At 24.5% G+C, this 24,544-nt stretch overlaps 1 protein-coding gene across 2 annotated transcripts in view; it reads right to left on the reverse strand.

Annotated features, from left to right (window-relative positions):
- Positions 1-24,544, reverse strand: part of LOC113555584 (metabotropic glutamate receptor 2) — a 168,209-nt gene that overhangs the window by 23,258 nt on the left and 120,407 nt on the right. For both annotated transcript variants that reach the window (XR_003405405.1, XM_026960030.1), the window contains exons 10-12: positions 22,618-22,831; positions 13,759-13,910; positions 12,208-12,358 (exon numbers count right to left, since the gene is read on the reverse strand). Coding sequence is in view for 1 of the 2 variants with exons in the window: in XM_026960030.1 (XP_026815831.1) it covers positions 12,208-12,358; positions 13,759-13,910; positions 22,618-22,831 (517 nt within the window). In the remaining variant the exon portion in view is untranslated. The remainder of the gene's footprint in view (positions 1-12,207; positions 12,359-13,758; positions 13,911-22,617; positions 22,832-24,544) is intronic.

The following is a 24,544-nucleotide window of genomic DNA, read 5'->3' on the forward strand; positions in this document are numbered from 1 at the left end:
CATCATTCGATTAAACACTTTGTAATATCGTAAAAGTATATGTTTGTTAATTTAAATTCTAGATAGTTCATTTTTTTTATACATAGTGATTTTTATTGTTTTTAAGATACTTTGTATGGTCTAAACTTAAGTTTTCGACATGTCCTACTATAATAAAAAAAATATAAGTAGTCTAATTATTATACTCGATATATAAAAATAACCAAGTAATTTGATTTACTGTAGTAAAGTATCTAGTTATCAATAGTTAGTGCTTTATAATTAAACAGATTAATTTAATGGAATACTGTTTGAAAACCACTGGATTAGATAGTGTTTGTAAATTAATGGATTTGGTTGGTTTGTTGTGGCTGTGTGGAGTTTTTAGTAAGATTGAGAGGATTGTTCAAGAACTGTTTGTATTTTTTAAGTCGGGTAATGATGTTGTACGTGATCTACCAAACTCATTTTTTAGCAGTACGCGATCTACTCAAAAATAATATTGAATTACGGTATTATTCATTAAAAATTGATTACATTAAATTTAATATATGATCAATATGTTTCTTTTATTTTTATAACCACTATTATAATTTAAATAACACTTTAATAGTAAAAATATAACACCAGATAATCTATATCACTTATTATTTTGTTTTTGTTTTTTAATTTGAAAATGTCGTATTCATGTCTGTTAGACAGTCTTCAGGTATAGTATCTAAGGATGAGTGTATTGATCGTCAACGCTCTTCTTTTAACTGCCTTTCAAGTAAAGGCGAAGCTCCATTTACTTTTGTGTCATATTTTATTTTTACGTTAGGCCATAGACCTCCTATAGATTGTGTATGAATCTTGTGCGTTATCTTTTCATTTTGAAGTAGGTAACAACTGTTTGCTTTTTAAATAATTTACACCTATTTCTTCATCAAAAATAATATTTTGATAAAAATGGATTAAGTTTGAGTTTGTTATTAAATATTAAAAATAAAATCACGTAAATAAGTAACTCGTGAGATATTAAAATACGTAGTAACAGTGTGTAACGTTGAAATGGTAACTAAATAAAATGTTCTGTGTATTCCCAGTTTCTTGTGTAGGTAATTCATAATTAATTTTATTTTGTTGCATTAATTAGGTTATAAAAATGTTTATAGGGTAAAAGTATATAGGTAAGATTGTATGTTTTTTTCAAATTTAGGATTAATAATAGATTGCGTACGACATCACCACCTTAAGTTGTTGTGTAGATAGATATTGCCAATTTACCTATATGTACTTTACGAACATTTATAGAAGTTATTATTATTATTTATTAATAATACAAGTCAGGTTAGAAATACCATGTAACGGAGTAAAAAGCTTAAAATTAATTTAAATATTTTGAAAACTTTATAGTTAATAATACTGTGTGGTCTGGTGAATAGTTTCAAGTTCCAACGAATAATATTCTTTGAATGAAATAAACATAATTTAAATAGTTATTTTTAGTTTAAATATATAATTTCGTCAGAATTTTAACTTGAAATTTCTATATAATTTGTAAAATTTGTCGCGTAAAATATATTTTTGAGATTATTATATTAACGTGAAAATTAAAATTTTTTTATATTACGTAATCAACTAACTAATAATTATTTCAGCGTAAGTATATACAATTGCTCTGTTATAGAAAAAAATAGTTTTTTTTTAAATGTAATTTTAACTTACAAATATAATATTATATCTCTAAGGTAATTAGAAAAAAGATGGCATAAAAATATTCCCTGGAATATCCTAATTTGGAAACTTACGTCATCGAAACCCTCTGGGAATTTTTAAAAGTATCAACCCTAGGTATGTCAGTCTTTACTCTATGGGTGTTTTATAATTTTTTTATATTATTATAAGTCATTTATTTTTCCATTAGTTATATGTAATGTTGAACACATTTTATTAAAAATATCACATATGTTATACATATATAATCGCATATTATTGATATAAACATATAAGTCAATATTAATGTAATATGGTTTTGTGGTTTTTACGATTTATGTGAAAATTTGAATATTGAACGCTTATAAAAATAAATTATGCATGTTTATTTTTATATTTTTAAATGGTTCTTAGAATAATGTATTACATTTTCAATCATTTTCTCTCAAACAAATTTTTCTCAACATTCATATATATATATATATATAAAAAAAAAAAAAATACTAAAATATTCCTGTTTTACTTATTTTATTTTTTTGCTTTTCCAACATATTTTTACAGTACAGGCAATTACTTTGATACAAATTAAATCCAATTGGATACCAGAAAGCAGAACTCATACTCAAAATGGAAGATTGAATCTTATGTTTTAATGTTTAAAAAGTGACAAATTTTTTCTTTTTAAAACGCATATCATTGTAAAACCAATATATTATTTATCGTTTTACTAAAAATCTAAATTGATAAAAATTAGGTATATCCTACAAAAAACTAGTAAAGTTAAAAAACATATATTATTATTGTTTCTTAAAATTGTTACGCCTCTTTATTCATTGAAGAATACCTTTCCAAAACTACTGAATCCATAACCATTCCAGGGTCGAAGATAAAAATAAAATTTCATTCGTACACAAGTTTAATGTCATTTAAACTTAAAATAAATAATATGTAAAAATAATAACAACATTTTCAGTGTCAATCACTTAATACTAAGTCTCGTTGACAAAATCAAACTATTTTACATTCAGCATCAAATTATTTTTTATTTAAGCGAAAATGCATGTAAATAATTATAATAGAATCATTATTTATATCAAGAAACTCGCACTTTAATAACATTTGAATATCATTATAGTTTCTCTCTATCGTATTGCGTTAGTACATATAGCATAATACTCAGAATCCACTGCCACTCTTCCAGTCAATATGATATCACATCGAGTATAGTTGACAAAGGTCACAAAATTACACAAATTTATAACAACATATATACCCAGGCTGTCAAAAAGTCGATATAGTTTCGCATCGACTTACAACTTTTGAACAAGTAACGTCATTATTCAAATTGAATATCTTACACACATCAAAATCAAAGTTGGACGCCGATGTAGTAATTAACTCACTCCTTGCAACCCCCCTAAAATGCAATTATTTCTAATTCTTCGGCCAAAGTCAATAGTTTTAATGGAATTTATTCTAGTGAGTGAACTACGTGGAAAAATATTTTCCCAAAATGCAGTATCAATTCTAGTATCGTATTTTTGAGGAGTTGATAAATTGGTACCTTTCTAGACATAGTGACGCTTAATTACTCAATATTTCTTTACATTATTTAAAAATCTTTTTTTTTTTTTAATTCTGGATATAACTATTTTAAAAATGCATGCGCAACTTTTATTGTTTTCAGTTGTAATATTGTAGATATTGTACTTTTTATAATAGTATTAACATTGTGAGAGGTAATTGTGGAACGTCACTTGGCCTGTCAGACATGCTAGGTATACCCCATTTTAGCTTACATGTTTTGTTATATATAAATAACTTTTAACGTAGCTATATTTATCGTGGATATTATAATATATCTGTTTAGTAGTTTCTTTAGTACCTCTTTACATATGGGTATCGAGACCGTAAACCGTTATTTGAAATATTAATACTTTATTGATTTCACTTTCATAAATAAATTGTTGCTATATATTTTTTTTTAATTTTAAATTTAAACAATAAACGAAAAACAACTAATCACCAACTATATTAAAAATATTTAACCATGTATTTTATAATATTTTCCTTGGAGCCGCCATCGCTTTTCTCGCTTCTCTGGGAAAACCACCACTGATAGCCCGTATACATTTACGTATTAACCCTTCAGTTAGCTTAGTTTGCACGTTCTTCTCACAAGTAAAGCATATATATATATATAATTCAACGTATTTCAAACAATAATGTGTTTTGATAATCATAGTAAAATGCGTAATTAAAATTTTAATTTGTAATACTTATTAATAACTTCCAACAATCTAAAAACAAATTGTAATCAAGTGATTTGAGTGAAATCTATCCTATAAATACAATGAGTTATATATATATATTTAAACATATTTTATTCACCAATAGGTAAGTAAAATATAAAATTATTATTTCACTAATTTTAAATTATGTTTACATTTTTATTTTTCTTATATATTATTGAAGTGTTGTTAACGTGTTTGATAATAAACACTTTTATATTCTATTAGTGTAAAAAATATTTTGACGGACTTATTAATTATCTTAAATACTTTATAGATAGGTACTGTAGTTCCTGTAGTTCTAATACTTTTCATGAAATATGGTATAAATCAATTGAAAAAAGAATATTTAAAATAAATTATTAAATTTATAAGTTAAATTTTTTTTTCACAGCAAGATAAATCAAAATATTATGTTATTTTTATTTAAATCGTTAAAAATCATAAAGAATTTTCATTTTAAATTATGATAGAACCATAAATATTATAGATGATAAATTTAATTATTTGTATACATGGTTATTTTTATTCATTCTATAAATTCGAATTTTACTAGATTTGACATTTTTGAAAATGCTTACTCGTAATTCCTTTTTATAAACACTTACGATTTCAAAAGCCGTAATAAAACAATTGGATTATGGCTCAGATTTGTTATTTAAGCCCAACAATTTATCTTAGTTTTAGGATTTATTGTAATAACATGCAATACTCGTATAAATAAAGGTGAGCGTAACATGACAAGTCACTTCAAAATGGGATGCTGTATAAAATGTCATATAATATAGCAACATTATGATGCATACATTTTTTGACCAAATAATAAACAAGATTAGTCAAAAATATATAAATATAATATAAAATATTTCTTATCTATATATAATATTTTCACTGGACTACCAATAGACAATAAATAATAGTTTTTAAAAATTCACATTATCTTCTTGGAATGATTAATAGTAATATAATATGATATCATTTGTATACATGGGTTTTAAAATAAACTTTTCTTGTTAAATATTCATACATTAAAATTAACCATATCGCTATTCTTGTATGTATTCTGTATCATTAAAAAATATTGAATAAAATCAAATATTCCTCGTGAATAAAAATCAGTGAACCTTATTACAAAGAATTCCCAATCAAAATGATTAAATTATTGATTATGATATAGGTAATAATTAAATATCATATTAAAATGCTTAAAATAAATATATATATATATATATATATATATTTATAATAACTATTAAAAATAATAACCATATGAGACTTAAGTAACATAAATTTTAAGTTAATTTTAAGTTTATTGTTTTAAGGTTATTTGATTTTTTTATATCGAAAATAAAAATTTGAAAATGAATACACTTTTATAATTGAGTCTCGTAAAGATAAAAATATATTAATAACATAAAATATAATATAATTTATTTTATTTCAGTTTTTTCCTCACCAAAAATAAAACTTGACCCATTAAACTTAAATGTGTTTTAATATATATATATTTCATTATTATGTAGTGTAACATGTTATATGTAAAATGGTTAGTTTTTAAAATAACTTTTTTTTTCCTAATTAATAATTAAAATTACACAATTTTCAACTAAAATATATATTCTCTTTTCAAATGATTGTCTACATCATATATAATGTATAATAACTATAAATTAATAAAGTAAAAACATAAGCCTAGCTGACTCTCCTACTATTTAATGTAGTTAAAAGAATGTATATAGTTATAATTTTATAAACTAATTTAGTATAAGAGGATCTTTTATCAAGACCAGACATTGCATGATTACTACACGCATTTGAGTATCAAAAATAAAAAAGAACCTCTCTCAAGTACCGTATTCAGCGGTTTAAATTATTTCAATTCCATCAATTCAATGTTTTATTTTTTCCTTCAGTAATTTATTACATCTGTGGTTATTTATGAGACAATGAACACATCCGTTGCTTTTTTCCCTTTATTTAACCCCTTTTATTGCTATACAACAAGCCGTTTGGGTTACGCGATTTTGGTGAGCGCCCCTTACTTGTCCCTTACAATTCATTCCCCTTTGCCTCGGGAATCGGGCTTAACGTAATTGGGTCGCCTCTGTTGCACGGCTCGTGCGGGAGAAACTTTTACGCCAAGTGGTTTTCCACTCGGTTGCTGTGTTATCGCTTTCAATGTTGACATGGAAATTATTGCATCTCGCTGTGGACCAAATGGCTCCTTGTCACCTGCGTAGGCTACAAATATGTTTTTTTTCGTTATCAGTGATCAAAGTATCTTACGTTCCATACACGGATCAGTATGCTGCAGTCTAGAAGTAAAGGTATTTTTTTTTAGGCGAGTGAACAACGTCGATATATCGTTTTAAGAATCAAATTACGAAACAAAAAACCAAATTTTGTTTAGAGTAGATTTTTTTTTTTTAGAATTCACACTAAATTTAAAATAACGATTAACTGTTATTTTATTTGAAAATCAACCCTTATAAGATATCGATTTCATAATAATTGTATATGATATATTTTATCGTGCGTTTTTAAAATTTAAGCTATAATTCTAAAACGAATTTACAACGAAATATTTAAAAAATATATATTAATCGTTTATCTTAAGTTTTAAAATGTCAAAAATATGGTTAACCAAATGAACGTAAATTATATTATGTAACAAAATTTATTAATAAAAGCAAAATTGATATTATGTAAATAGCAATGCAGATATTGTAGACCTAATTCACCGACAATTTTCCAGAACTCTGATTATCATCTTATTTTAGAATATAATGTGGGTTATAATATTCTAGATAATATTGCTTAACATAAAATAATATTTAATAATGTTAAGATTTAAGTTTATACAGTAGTGAGTATAAAAATGAAAATGAAATTTAATTAATGAATATTTTTTTTAAACATCACCGAATTTTTCTTTTGTCAATATAGTAAAACCTACGTCGTAATCATATAATCATTTTAATTCAAATATATAAATAATTTTTTTTTTAATTTTCATAAATGTTTTAGTGAGTTTATAGAAAGGACTAAACAAATAATTTATGTAATAAATTAAACATTTCAACGTTATTTTGTATGGTATATTACTATATTATACAAAATATACCAAATGTATCGATATGTATTCTGTGCGTAATTATTATAGAATGGATTATATAGATATAAAATATGTGTTATTACTCATTAGTCATTTCATATAACTTGATTTACCGATAAATTAAATTTCATAAATTGAATAAAATGTGTCATGATCGAAATATGTTTAACTGCCTTCGTGGATTGTAAAACTGTCATATGTTGTAATAAATTGACAGGGGCGGGTATTATCACTCGTCGCGTCAAGAGAGAGTGGATCGAGATTCAAAAATTTGGCTAGTTTTATTTTATATCCAAATCCAATGTAATATTTAAGTATGTAAGAGTAATTATTCATAGCCATATTAAAACTCGATAACATTATATCATATACATATATATATATATAAATATGTTATATTATCTATTGTCATTGTTGAATGGGAAAACAATTTAAATTATCTTTCAATCCATATCCAATTTAATTTAATTCTTCGATGACGAATCGTCATCGGAATTGACTTATATTTTATAAAAATGATTACAAAAGTAAAATGTTGCTAAATTAAAAAAAAACCGGCTTAGGCCTAAAAGGGAATGGCTCTTGTTTTTCCCTTTATATCCACCCCTTAACGTTATAATGTTGAGTGCATGCATACTTTTATAATATATTTCAATAATACTTAAATAAAGAATGATTACACGGCGTCTTGTGTAGGCAATTTAGCTACATCACAGTGTCGGATTCTTGCGTATTTTATATTTATGTATAATATGGTACAACATAATAATATATCAAGATACAGTAGTTATTCAAGTGTATGAGTATATAATATTAAGATAAATAAGTAAGATATAGAATTTATTTTATTATTGTAGTTAAGAATCAAATAGGTTTATAATGATTTTTTTTTTATTATTATTATTATTTAAACTTGTGCAATACTTATTTCTTTTAATTGAGCTGAAAATCGTATTTATTAAATATAATTAATAAATAACGTTGAAATAAACAAAAATATAATAATTTTTTCTTTGAAATAGAGAAAAATATTGTGAATTTTTCTTCAAAGAAACATTACATACCAAAAATGTGCATTAATCAAAAAAATATTTCATTTAAAGAGTATAACAATAAAGTAACAAAAATATACAGTGAAAGTGTTAAGTGTAGGTGTAAGTGCAAGTATATTTAAATTATAATATTATAAATCACAATATATATATATATATATATTGGAAAAAAGGTCATAATTAAAAATTTGTACATGTCCAAATAATGTTACTACCATCTGTGATCAAAGTTAAATCCACAAAGAGTTCACTTAACTAAAAATATATATTTTCCTGCATTTATAGCTATTCTATAACACATGAGCTTTGTAGAGCTTATCCTATATAGTAGGAGGCGAAGAGCAAATTATAGTATAAAAATATTATAAACCAATAAAATTCATCACTGGTCCCCAGTGCTCAGTGTTAGATATTATTATTATATTATTATATTAATATAATATTCATAAAAATATATTTCAATATTTATTATTATAATATGACTATTTTTCCATTATAATGTTATATAGTTATTATTGTATATTTGTATGTAATCAAAGTCTTGCAATAGTCGCCCATAAGGATAAAGATCTCATAATGTAGTAGTAGAGTTTTGATACTAGTTGGACAGTGGAAATAAGTTATAATAACAGTTTAATATATCACCGTTATTTTTGTAGATATGATAATCAAGTTATACAGTTATAATTATTATAATGTTCACAATTATATTATAATTTATAATTTAAAAATATGTAAAATAACAATTTACTATATATCGTGAAATTCGACTTAACGATTCGAGAAATATTTAAATAACTATCACACGTGGGATTTGCTATATTATTGCATTATTTGAACCTATTTGGGAAATATGATACAAGTTGTATGCTCATAAATACAGACAACGAGTATGCACCAAAGCGTGTCATTATTTACTTAAGGGTGCTGCAAGCCGGGTGGCATATCTACACATGTTTTTCATACTGACACTGAATACGTACTTGATCCGTTATTTAATCAATGTTGTTTATGACGTTTATTTGACGTTTAATGCAATTAATAACACGGCTCAAAGCGCCAACCCTACCAAATTTTAATTAACTCATAAATCGCAATAATATTAGCCAAATGCTATTTGACACCCGAGTGTTGATAGTGATAAAAAAAAAAAAGAAAAATTATTACATTGTAAACCGGTAAGTGTTTTTTTTCACTGTCCTTTTTACGTACGCGTTTATTGTTTTTACAATAATATAAATCTAAAAAAACTACCGTTCCATTGTGCATAAGTACAAAAAAAAAAAATTGAAAAATTACAACCCGAAAAATACCAAATGGCAAGTGTGCAGGGCACGGTGGACTGATGGTAAAATATATTTAAACGGTTCTAGTGAGTAATTCAAGTGGCGTTTGGCCAATGTTGGTGATAGTATAATTGTTTTAACAGAGTCATTTTGTTTGCTAATTAATATATCACAATGAAAAAAACATAACACGAGTGAACAATGTACCGATACAATAAGAGCTTCATAAATTGTTGTTCACCAGATGAATATATTACCCTGTGGGGTATAAATAAATCGCTTTAATTAAATAAAGGCATATCAGATTTGTCACGCCAATCAAAGTTTACGACAACAAAATACGCATAGACGTAAAATATTATGTTCATGTTATGTTTACAATCTTTCCGTTTGTAAATATTAAGTCTTTGAAATGATTGAGTTATTATCTGTACGTAATTCTCGGTCTTAGTTCTCTTTCCTGTGTTACTATGTCGCCTTTACTGTAGTAACTGACAACTATTCCACGATGGGAGGTTGTATAGATTAAATCGTTTGTAATATTTATTAAATGCAACAATATTGCGTCGGAAAATTTTATATTTTATCATTTTGTTTTTGTTTTTTAAAGCTTATACGAAATATGTGTTTAATGTAGAAAAATTTTGTTTTTATAAAATAATAATAGATTATATTAAAAGAAAATACACGGGTAGAAACTAGAAAATAAAAAATTTAGTTTGATAAAACTATTTATTGCTATATATTTTTAAATAAAATGCATAGCTGAGGAAAATATCAATCTTTGAAACAATAATATAATATTATGGATCTTTATATCACGAGTCAAGAATATTATCATAAATGTTCGAGATGTTTTAATGTCCCGTAAAATTTAGCTTCGATATTCGATTTCTTTGTCGATAATTTTGTAAATATTTTTTTTAATTATAAGTCATTACTTTGTTAGTTAATTATTTATGGTATTAAATTTATGTTTCCATAATATAGTTCTTGGTATATAATAATAAAAACAAATGAGTAACTTTAAAATACTTAATAAAATAATATTAATAATATTATGTGAAAATGAATACATTTAATGATTTCGTTATAAAACCACCTAATATTGAGTTTCATATTAAATTGTATATTTTTTTCTTGTCAAGGATAAAAATTTCAAACTGTCCTTATATAAACTAATTTAAATCATGGAAACTAATTTTAAGTTTACAGACATTAAGGATATTTTATGGTAGCTTAAATGCAATGGATATACCAGAGTCAACATATTTTTTTTTACAGTGATTACTTTGACGTACGCCATATAATATGTTTTATAATCAAAATTTACACGCGCCCGACTATTACATCAATATAATATTTTATACTAATTCGTCTCCGTCTTACTTTCGACATTAGTGTATCCCCTCAGCCAACAATATATTATATTCGCTCAAATTGTGTATACTATTAACGCGCTGTTATACGCGAAAACCGACCGATGTGAAACGACATGAATGAATAGATGCTGTTTCGAATGGTCTGAATAGGTAATCTCATCAGCTACAATACATTTGCTACCCACCCCCTAAGCGTGGTTACCGCTAAAGCCATTCGTACTGACCAACTCATTTGCGATCGACCACTCACTGTTTGCAGTTACATTATTCGAACCATTTCACATAACGATGAACAATAAACAATAAACAATAGTAATAAGTGTCTGGTAAGCACATGGTTCGAATTGTAGCTACTAAAATTGCATAACTCATTATTTATAACTTATTTTATGTAATATAGTATTACAGGTATTATTATTATAGTGTAATGGCTTATTTTTATAGAATAGAAAACGTTTTTAAAATTAAGTAATATAAATTATAATGAAGTTTGTTAGCTTATATTTTAATATATGTACTTACCTATGGCTTAATGATATATTACAAGATGTATGTCATGGAAAAAATAAATTCGAATAATCAAACAGAATTTATAGAAAATGTTAAAACTACGGTTTTATTTTTTGTTTTTTGAAAATTGGTCTAATCTTATTTTTCTAAAAAGAAAAGAAGTTTCTATGTCTTTATGACATATAAATTCTAAAATTTTAAATCAGTTTTTTTTTTAATTTTTAAATTAATATATAAAAATAAAATCATAATAAACGTGTATAAATGTAAATACAGTGGGGTGTCGATTATCCGACCTGCCAATTATCTGTAGTACGAAATTTTTGAAAAAAAAATGTATACTTGTTTTATGATATTAAATTTTAAAATAAATAAATTATATTATGTACTTTTAACAATACATATAAATTTATTTTTCAATTATACTTACACGTCATACATACAGTACATTAGTTATATTATATTTAATTATTAATTATATAAAACATTTAAATTCACTTTTATTATATATCTTTAGTCATTGTTCTATTATTTGCACCCACATTGTTACCAATTACTAATTAGTACGGATAATATAATTGACGTTCCACTGTAAATAATTTAGCTGGTTTAACACACGTTGCCTTAATATTGACCATTTTAATTTTTCGAATAATACAATGTTATAATTAATCATTAATAAAACATATCTAGATAGTGGCGAGAAGAAACTTTAAGTAATAATATAACAATAATTATATAATGATTGTAGTCGTTGTTGCTTATGATACTATCATATTTAATTAAGAGTTAAGACCTTTGTGGATTTTTTTTTGTATTTAATATAAAATAAATATTTTTTTTATTATTTATTATATTAAAATTTCAAATTTTACTATTTTAATAAACATAATATACCTTTATAAGCTAATGAGCTGCGCCGTCTTGTTGAATTGTTACAAAATGCATTCGTATTCGATGTTGTAAATGTTTTAGTGCCCGTTAACTTCATATTTGGCATCATACTTTGACGCACGTTTCGTTCCGGATGACACAAAATTATATACAACTAAAACAAGGTGAATAATAGTTTTATGTGTAGTCTGAAATAGTCACCTAGAGTATGAGCAAGTTTTGTCTAAAGCAATGATATAGTAGTCTTCATCTCGAAAACTGATTAATTCAGAATGATAAGTAGTCTAACTTCTATTTAAAACTTAAATTATTAATTTATTGTTTCGTCTTCATCGAACAAAGAAAACTAAGTGAAAGCCATTCGTGATATTATGTAATTTATTTTTAAAACTACGCTGTAGGTATTCAAATTTGAGTAAATCTCTAAGTTCCTCAAAAATAGCTTAATTTTTAAAATGTTAAACAAACTGTTATGATTTTATAGTATATTTTTAAATTAATAACGTATATTTTTCAAATAAATAATGTGATAGCTGTCGCAATAAACGATTTCAATATCAATTTCCAAATCTATTTTGAAATTATATGCAAACTAAGAACATCAATCATATAATTTGCTCATACTATTACATAATAATATTATGTTTGTATAATTTATAACATGTATAATTAGAGAACAGTAGAATCATTTAATTAATTCGAACAGAAATAATATATAGTTACATTATAATAATGCAGACAGTGTTATAGTCTACACGTATATTTTACCGCATTATTGTGATACTGTCAGTTTTCAATGGTCAATGTTAATCATTGATAAATTAATATGGTTAAACTGATTATGTCATTGTTATTGTAGCTTTGCTGCCTATGAGTTTTATATAATATAGGTTCATATTTAACCATATTTAAAAGAAGTGTTAATTATCTGCAAATATTACATCAACTATTTTAGTGATATAAATAAATAAATTATATATTAATACATAAATATCAGTTATTAATATTTTACCATAATATAACGTAATTTTAATTATTTTCATTTAATTTATCCAAAATTTGTTGATTAAACTATTTTAATAAGTTATAAGCATATAAATATTTTGAATTAACTCATTATTATAAATATAAATTATAATAACAAATACTATTTTAATGATATTGTTACATAAAGTTGCACGTTAAATTTTTTTTTTCTTGTTAGTATTAGGGATTGTTATTTGAGCATTTGGAACTAAAATTATGGTTTATTAAATGTACATAATGACGTTATAATAATAACATACATTTGTAATTTAATTTATTAATGTATCACATTATTCGGTTTTGTTCGGACCGACCTCGTTAAAACAGACCGGTCAGTGTAATTAAAAAAATAATGTTCACATTATTTTATTTCAAATTTACCAAATTCAAAGGTTAAATTGAACATTTACTATAATACTCCGTTTTGCCTCATAACAAAGTAAATACACAGGAATTCTACTGCAGATCACATTACGATATGATCAATGTCTATACGGACATAATTTAATAACCTTGTATAGTACGTACCTTTGGAGAGAACAAGCAAACTATAGTTACACTAGCGGATAGGCTAATGGTTACTGACATGGTAGTTATCCTTAGTGGAGTATGGTTGCCAATTCCAAAGTATAGCGGAACGAATGCGAGCCATATGACACATGTTGTATACATTGTGAAACCTGTTTAACAAATTAAGACAGTTGAAGCAGATTCGTTATGGTTTAAAATATCTAACGATAGTTGAAATAACTTGAATACGATGGTTCATAAATCATTAATCAATAGAATTATCACACCTTTATATTTATTTGTATTGTCTGTACTATGTGTTTTCGCAAACTTCACTATTATTGTACATATAAAATGTGATATCTATTACAACTTTATATTCTATAGTTATTGATGTTTAAAGTTCCATATTTATATCTTATTTTACTTATACTAACGTAACAATTGTTAGACATGTATATCCCATGAATATGTATATAGCATACAGTCCCACCCCTCGAGATTACGACGACAGAGCTCTAATGATTTATACTCACCAGATTTAGCACGACAAGGGGGGAAGGAGATTCATTTATACAGAGAATTAACATTATTTTGGAAAATAAAATTATGACAGAAGCCATACTCAGCTGAATTCAATAAATAAAATGAAATCACGACATGCAATTTTAAACAAATTAATAATTTTTATTCAAAATAATTCATTAAGTTAATAATATTTTATAATATTAACACATTTAAACAAAATATATCTATTATATACGTTCATGTTATATTCATGCTATACGTGTATTTTCCTACAATTCACTCACACATTCTGAGTTTACAATAATATTTTGTACGTATGAATAATGTAATTCAAATTATTCCAAAAAACAGTTTAATCGAAAATTAATTTTAAAACGAGTAAAACGTGAGAATGAAAAGAACAGCGATTCCTAATAAGACTGCTGCTAACAATAAATCGGAGAACAGAGATATAATGAATAAAAATTAAACCAAATACACAGAACGCAATAATTTAATTATTTAAAATTTAATTCAATTTATCGTGGCCGGAACAGTTAATTTACCCCAATTGGACAATGAAGTCATGTAAAATATTTGAAAAAATTTAAAACATTGTAGTCTTAAAACCAATAGTATTAATACATAATAGTATAATACGCCGGACAATAACCGGTATTATTTTCTTAACGCATAGTATTGATTTTCATAAATTATCATTGTTCTAATTCAAAACTGTCGTAATGTGTTACTCTTGCACGACACCTACCCAAGCTTAGGTTATGTGTATGATATACAACCATGACGTTTATAAAAAATACATTTAACTGATATTTATTTAAAATAAAACAATAGATTAAAATATTTTATGTTTAAAAAAAATATATATTCATATTTCTAAATATTAAATAAAAATGGTTCAATTTTAATAATTTATGTTAAACATTAAAACTGTCACAGATACATAATTTAATATATATATTTTTAAATTCATTAATAATATTGGTAGCTATATTTTACAACATTTATTATTATTAGTTGATTACAATACGATTCTAGATACCTCTTCTTTTAAATAATATATATACTTTTACAATATTAACTTCTAATACTATTCATCGATTTTTTTTTTATTTAATAAACAATTTTTCTATTTAAAAATAATACCTCATTTATATTTTGTGTAAGATAATATTTGATTTATTTTAAAACGTTATCTTTATCAACTTATAAACGAACTCAATGCCGTTATACTTTTATCAATGTTTTACCTGTACGTTTGTCTATTATTTATTATATATATTATAATAGGTTAGATGGAAATTATTAAAAAAATAATTTTTACTTAACTAAAAATTATTGTTGTCGACGAGATTGTTGATTGCACATATTGCAACACCGATAAATGTATGGCATATCTAAGAGTGACACCCAATTCAACTATATCAATATGATAATAACCTCATAGATAGACTATTCGTGCATAATGAGATCTCTGTGAACCTCTAATAATAATATACAACCGATAAATGTAAATATTATTGTAATATTATAATGTGATGCTGTCTACGAAAAATAATTGTTTATCGTGCTGTACGCAGATAACAGTAAATTTACATATAAAAACAGTGTAAATGCTTTTGTTAATAGAAAACTTTTTTTTTACTATATCATCGGGCCACAAACGTTGACACGTTTCAATTTTTTAGAATATACACATCAATTCAATTTTTACGCTAAGCTGACACTATTCACATTGAACAAATTCTTAAGTACTATTACAATTTACAGTCAATAATTATATTTTTGTTAAACAAATAAGCTTGTCGTAAATGTCATTGTTGTTATCCTTATTTTCGAGAAACCATGTGACAATTGAAAAATAAGCTTTTTAAGTACCTCTTAACTTATATTTCCAATCTTAAATAGTGTCAGTCTAAACAACCGAGACAACAAAGTTTAATTGTAAAGCCAATACTTTGATCGCTACGCTCAGAATCTAATTAGTAGTATAAAGATTAGGACAGCTTAATGATATAATTTAAAAAAATAATAAAACAGTTTAAATTTAAATGATGTAATTAAAGTATTTTTAATTCTGCCAGTCGGTTAGAAGTAATTTAAAGAAACAACTATTTTTCCATAAATTATTATGGAAAAAGAAATAACGAAAAACATAAACAATCCATTGTTATATTATATTTGTACTCGTTCAAGATTTTCTCAGAAATACATACACTTTTGAAAATGTACTGAGTAATAGTTACCCGAAACTCTGGTTCTCTTAATTACTTTTTGCAAAACAGCAAAAATCATAAAAAGATTGGAATACATAAAAATGCATTTCCGTTTTCGAGAAACTTCCATTTATTATTATTGTACAAATTACAATATTTTTACTTTATTCAAAGCATGTTAAGAAATATACATGCTTAACGTGTGAAAGCGATTAACAACAAAGTTTATATGTCATATTTAATGTTTTTAATAAACACCAATTTGTTGGACAACTCTGTTAAATTCGTTTATTGCTATATTTGGTTATACAATTCAGTACAGTCTTATGGGTAATCAAAATCACTATTTTTATCATGATTCTAGAAACCTAAATAAACTACTGAACATGTTAAAAAGACTGGTTATAAGTTACTTATCTCGCTGTGCTTTAGATAAACACCACTGTAATTTGTATTTATGTTTTATAGGTATAAATTATAATAATTTTACGAATAATATCTATCACCTTTTTAACCAAAACAACAATCATACTAGTATTCGTTGGTAACTTACTATGAATGGACGGAAACATTAGTCGATTTGGATGTAAGGTATCTAATTTATGTTTAGAAATATAAAACTATTAATTTTGTTCTTATACTTATGATTAATGTAAATAAAAAAAAGCACTTTAATTTTTATAGTGTTATTATTAACCAGCAAGCGTTATATTTTATGATTAAAATTATATGAATTAATATTAATATTGAACTTTTATTTTCTTTGTGGTTATTAATTATTAATTTTTACTGTTGCGACCAAATATTTAACGTCCTTTTAAATACATATATATATATTTAGATGTATGATTTACTTTATTTATTAGACTATATCCATTTATTAATTTTTTAATTTTAATGCTTAAAGGTGTATTTTATTTTCACTTTACAGGTCTCAACTAAAATTATAATTCTTAAATAGATCACGAACTGAATATAAATGTAAAATCATTTGACATCATTCAAATTACTTGGTAGCTTATGGAATTATTCAGTGAAGAAATTTTAGAAAGCATTATTAAAAAAAATTAACATTATTATAGACAAATAGATAAAGAACCATGCTCAGCATCAGTTTTTAAAAGCAATGGAAAATATATAATCATTTAATGTAATTTTGTAAGATATTTGTCATGTTATTTTCTCAGATATATTATTAAAATGCCTTATATGTTACTTATAGATTGAAATAATCATATATCCATATTTTAAGGACAGGAATAAAATCATAAAACATTATTGAATGCAATTAATTATATTTTATATAAATAATAAAATGGAAATGTTGTTTGAAAAAAAATATTTATGTGGTGGTGGGTTTTTGAAATATGCTTATAGGTAGGTATCGGATATTTTAACATATTTGTCATAACTCATAAATTCATAAGTCATAATGGTAGCTCATAAAACCACAACATTTAAATATTTCTTACTTCTACCCTACGATTATAGCTATTCAATAATTCTTTGATGGTATGTAATAAAAATGAAAATTTTTCCATTTATAAGCTAAAGTTTCACGAGATGTGACCGATCTGCAACGCTAAACTGTTTAAACTATAGATTTGGACAATATATTATACCAAATAAAAGTACAACTTTTCTGACTATATTGGTTGATGATACGAAATTTTAGTTTCCATTATCTTACTTCTCTAGGTTCAAATACGCTCAAATCAATGGACCTAAGGGTATCAAAATGAAAATGCAAACAGACGAGACCAATTCCACACAATTTAATTTTCTTGTAAGCAGAAATTAATGTTTGTTTCTTGAATTAAAAATAATACTTTAATCTATCAATTAAAAAAACATCTAGTTAAAAGTGTTAAAAAACTTGAAACGAGTTTAAGCTTAAATAATACAACATTTAAATATAATATTACATTTAGAATTTGCAAAGTACAGACAGACTAGATGCTTTTGTTAGAACTTTTAATAATTTTTGTGAAAAATCAATAAAAAAAAGCTCACTTATAATATAATAAAACAATTGAATCCCTCATTTTCGCGTGATCAAAAAATTGTTTATAGTTTTCGCATGTATAATAGATAATATATTATTTTTAACTGGTAAATTGCATAATATTTTAATACTCATATTTTATAACTTATGGTATTTGTTTAATAAAAAAATTAACGAATTTGGCATACTATAAATTTTATAAATTAAAAATAGTCTTAAAAATTAATATTTAAAATATCTACAACAAAATACTTTTACACAAAATCGAATACATAAACAAATACTTTGGTATCTCTCAAATAGAAAATGTATTAATTGTGACAAAGATCAAACCTCCGATTAAAATATTATGATCATTTTAAATAAATCTTAATGAAAGATACTTGTATAAAATATATTTACTATAATTTACTGTGTATGTCTATGGAAAAAAACTGCGAGTTGTACCTACGAATTTATTAATTTCTCCATTGGTTAAACGCTAATATGAACTGACTGGGTTCTCCGTTTTTTAAGTGTGTACTTTTAGATCTTAAATCGACAAATTGTTTACGTAGTTTTTCCTTTATCTATAGTCAAAATTCAAAGCGTTGTAAGTTAATGTGACCAAATGACAAAATGACTATATATTTATTATTTTATTAATCCTTGGTTGGTCTTATATTACTTGAAGAACATACAAGTCATAAGTCAGATATACTAACATCACTATACAAATATATAATTTCTTTTGCAAATAATATAAACTATATTCATTTTGATCACGTTATTGTTCAACAATTATATGCTATGTTCACATTCAAATATATTAATGGCCACAACAATTTAAATTAATCAAATACACATACTTATTTCATGGATCATTTTAAAAATATGTAACGTAGTAAGTTTTTGTTAAGTTTTATAAATTTATGTTTTTAATATATTATCACTGCGCGTAGCACTATACATGATTTATATATATATACAACTACATTAAATACATCTGTAATTTAAACTTTTATTTATCTATGTACCTATAATTTACAGTTCCGTGTTTTGCTTGAGTGAATTAGTAATATAAAACTCGTAACAATAAATTGTCAATTGTCGACTATACTCTAAAACAGTAAAACATTTCTTCTTGTCAAATTATTTCTCGACATTAAACCATGATGATTTACGGTTAACAGGCGGCACGTTTTATGATTCTTGTCACATTGTTCGTTTTTAATTAAATTATTATTTTTGCATACAATTAAATATCAACATCTTTATAATAATTATAAGCTAGAACCAATTAAATTAAAAAAAATAAATACAGCTACGAAATTATTATACCTACTTAATAAGTAAGCATTTTTAAACTTAAATATCAAAATATGATGTAAATTTACAAAAATAAACATTAACTTACTAAATTGAAAAATCAGTCTTATATCAAGTGATTATCATATTATTATGTATTATTAAATTAATAAAAATATAATATGATCTATTTAATGTTTAAATTTATACAAAAAATAATATATTGTTTTTGTTAAAACACTTAAAACTATTTAATAGCAATAAGTCTAGGCTATAAATTTATCAGACTAATGGGAATTTGTCGTATTAAGTACCAGGTGGCTTTTATCGAAGTAAAAGGAAGTGATTATAGTTATATAAGAAAGTTTATAATGATATCGTTGTCGATCCATATAATTGTCTTGTTATAATATAAAATTTGTTTTCATTTAAATATTCATTACATTTTCTTAAATCTTCTGTTTTGGTGTTATATTTGTATTATTATTTTATATGAATATAATTTTTGTAAATATTAAAAATGAACATAACAATGAACAGATAATACAATTTTCCAACTTCATTATACCGCCTATAACGTCCTCACTAAAGTAATATACATAAGACATAACTCACAAGTTGCAACAGTTATTATAGTCTTCAACAATAAATAAGTGTTTACATATTATTATTAAATTTCATACATTTAGTATATTTATCGATTTTCATTTTAAACTAACAAAATTCAAAAACCGTTAAGAATTGTAAAATGTAAATTATATTAAGTGTTTTTAAAGTGTACCAAGTCATTATCAATTGTAATAATAACAGAGATATGATTGAAAATAATAAATGTAATCGATAGACGCTATATAAGTAATACTTAACCTAAAAAGAAAAAATTGGTTTGTTTCGATACAAATAATAAAGTGCCCGTACTTTCATCGGGAAACATAAAATAAAATATAGCAATTTCTAATACGTGCAGTAATAATGTTTTTTTGTACATCGAGCGTTGGATTGTACAGCGTTATATATCATGCGTCATAGCCAAAAGTATAAATTAATTAATTTGATAGTGTTGTGGTTACGACGACGTATTTGTTATTTTTAACACATGTCCTAATCCTGAAATGGGCCAACAGATAGCTTTTTCCGAGTATTCCTCACGCACACGTACACCGCCACTACCAAAAATCGTCCCTATGTTTCTACCCCTTCCCTTTTCCCCCAAATACATAGGTACAATATCGCAAGAACAGTTTATAAAGTTCCATTTAGGAAATTGGTGATTTAGCAGTAGGATAAGTTTTTGTTTTATTAAAGATTCTAATCAACGGCAAAAAGTGTCGCAAATTATATTAGTTTTTTTTATAGGGATAGAGAGTAGAGAAAAGATTGAAAGTAGACTGTTACGTCAGCTAGTTTTTTTTATATAAAAAGCGGAAAAAATATATTTTCGGTGTCTACCTAAGTACAGTTGAAACAATGGTAGTTACCTATAGTAAACTATGGTAAATTAATTATTTCAGTTCATTGAAAACAATGAAAGTTAACGGTTATTTATATAGATGTTTTTGACTTTTCTATATGAATTTGATCGCTTTTAGGGTACAATAAACGCTTCATAATTTTTCTATTTTAGATTAAAAATCCAAATTTCAATATAAAATGATTTTTTTTTAATTTAAAAATAATTTCCTAAGTTACACATTTTGCACAAAGATAACTACAATATGTAATTAAAACTTAAGCCAAAATAGGTTAGGTTCATAAATTCCCAGACTAATATTATGATAGTCTTTTTAAAATCACTATTAATTTATAAAATCTGTAATTTTTATTTATACTCTGAAAATGTAATACTTAGTTAATAAGTTATTCTAATTATAGAATCAATTATATATTAAGTTATTTTATGTTTAATAAATGAGAATTTTAGCCGGGTTATATTATTTTTCTGCGTTCTATTGAGGCAAAATTAAAATGTTTATCTATTAATCGACTCGTACATTGGTAGATATGATGTTAAGTTATATAGTTGATGTATTTAATGTAATTATAATAATATATAATAAATATTTTATACACACCAAAGCTGATATCTTTAATATTAAATTGTCTATTTGCAGTATTCAATGGCGTGAGCTGTGGGGTTATACTTACTCTCAGAAGCATTTACAGTATTATGTATTCGCAAAATATTTTCATTTAACATAAAACTACAAGTGACGTAAATATCGGTAGACAGTAATATCTGAGTGTTCACTTATTTTACCAGAAGTTAATGATAACCATAAAGTTATTAAGTTACCATCGTAAGTAACTAGTTATTATTATAAAATATAAATCCCCAAACACAATGGTAAATAATTTAGATTATAAAAGTATATAAGTACGTACATTGATTTTACAACAACTATCAGTAAATAACGCATAATATATTATATTTTATTGGACTAACAAAAAATTAAACAAAATTAATTAGCATTTTTATTTAAAAATAATTATGATAATTGGGTATTATTATATTATTTTTACGAAAACTGTTTGATTTATAAACAAAAAAAAAAAATAACTATAAAAGTATAACGACGGAGAGTAAAACTGGACTAATAATAATAATAAAAATATTTCCTTTGTTCGTTAGTAAATGTCGGAAAATTCCCAAAACTATTTAAATTAACAATATATTATACATTTTATGAGGGTAATTTATGGTAATTACCGTGAATTATCAATATGATGCACCTTAATATATTATACCCAGGGTAATTTACGACAATATCTAGAGATTGCAGTCCTGATTATCGTGTTTACCATAAAATAGATTACATAAACACTGCTCAAATAATCACTTACCGATGTGCTTAGACTCGTTGAAGGCTTCAGGAATGTTTCTGGTGAGCACAGCGTAAACGGTGCACACGACAATCAACACTATTGGGTATCCGAACGCTATCACGTACGATGTGTTGATGAACGACGAGCAAACTAGTATATTCGACTCCCTGCTAGGATAATAGTGTATGACCTTTGGCGGGCTGACCAGCATCCATACGCCGTTGATGAGCACCTGAAACGTGGTCGTCCATACAAAACGTGTATAGGTATCGATGTTTTTCTAACGCTATATTTATAACTTATTATAGTTTTTGGTTTATTTGTTTTATTTATTTTCAACACTTTATTAGTGTGTGCCAACACGCACGAGTCACACACACACACACACACACACACACACACACACACTCACAATTACATGTATCTATATATATATATTATTTGTGAAACGTAAACAATTCGTTATAACTTGAACCATAAGGATTCGCATCCCATATTTTATTTTAAACACGATCAACGATTATATTGTTTTATCTACATTATATATTATAAAAAATATGCTACACTGATCGTAATACTTTTTGAACAAAATATTAAATAATATATATATATATATATATGTATATATACTATATAGAGATAGATATTAACTATAAAGGGTGATTAAATAAGTATGATGATCATCCTTTTTTCATTAATGATGCAGATACTAAAAACCTAATTTTGAAATTTTTAAGTTTACCTGAAGATCATATTTTAAAATTTTGGAGATTTATTGTACTTTTCAAAGAGCATCGTGTTGGAATATAACCTTTTTGTTTTTCAAGTCAGAAGCCTTATTTTTACTGTGAATTATTTAGTGGATAATTTTAATAAATAATTGACGGATCAAAATCAAAATTTGAACATAAAGTTTTTGAGTTATTTAAGTTTGTGTACTAAGGATAATATGTCCACGATAACGAGCTTGAAAGATACGAAGGCTATGAAGAGTTGATTATTTTGGTAATTAATATTCCATCAAAATTTATAATTAGTAAAAACAGTTCAAGTATAATAAATACTTTATCCAATATTATATCTATTTTATATTATGGTAAATCCATTTTTAAGAGCTATTATCCTTAATATATAAACAGTATATATTTAGTTTAATGTTTGTATTGCTTTAGGATATTCTCTAAGTGATACGAAAAATATCAAGAATATTAAAATACGATATCTATTTGTGTATATTTAATAAAAAAACAGAGTTTAAATTAATTAATTAGGTAATTTTTAAATGAAAAAATTATACATATAATACATGCTTAGTTAATCACCCTTGTTATATAATATTATTATACAAGTACATATAATATGTATATAAATATATGATAATTTAACAATATATGTATCTATTTCTTATAAGGAAATGTTTATAATTAATATATCCTTGACGTAAAGCAAATCTCATACACGATTTTTATTTAAAAGATATATTTAATTAAGCACACTTGATAAATCGTATTACTATTATTATTTTTTTGTTATTTAAGCAATAGTCCTAGACAGTCAGATTTCTATAGGTAGATCATAAAATAAATTAACAGTTGAATATGTTTTTGTTATTAAATTTCTGTCGCTGTACTATGCTATGTGAATATTATAAAATATAATTGGATTATAATAAATTTGAGAGTAAGTTGTTGAGACGTCTAGACTAATGTTAAACATCATCTTTGAAATTAACAAAATAAATCTTAGCAAATATATTTAGGTTTAATTAAAAATTAGCGGTATTTTTATGTAAATAATTTATTTAAATCTTTAAAATAATAAAATAATACCTATTTTATATACTTGATATAGAGTTTCACCGGAATATATTTTCTTTAAAATTAAATGAATATGTTCGATCATATTGTATATCATACAAATATTATTAAAATATATTCGGTATTAA

The sequence above is a fragment of the Rhopalosiphum maidis genome, chromosome 1, assembly GCF_003676215.2.
Source record: "Rhopalosiphum maidis isolate BTI-1 chromosome 1, ASM367621v3, whole genome shotgun sequence".
Classification (NCBI taxonomy): domain Eukaryota; kingdom Metazoa; phylum Arthropoda; class Insecta; order Hemiptera; family Aphididae; genus Rhopalosiphum; species Rhopalosiphum maidis.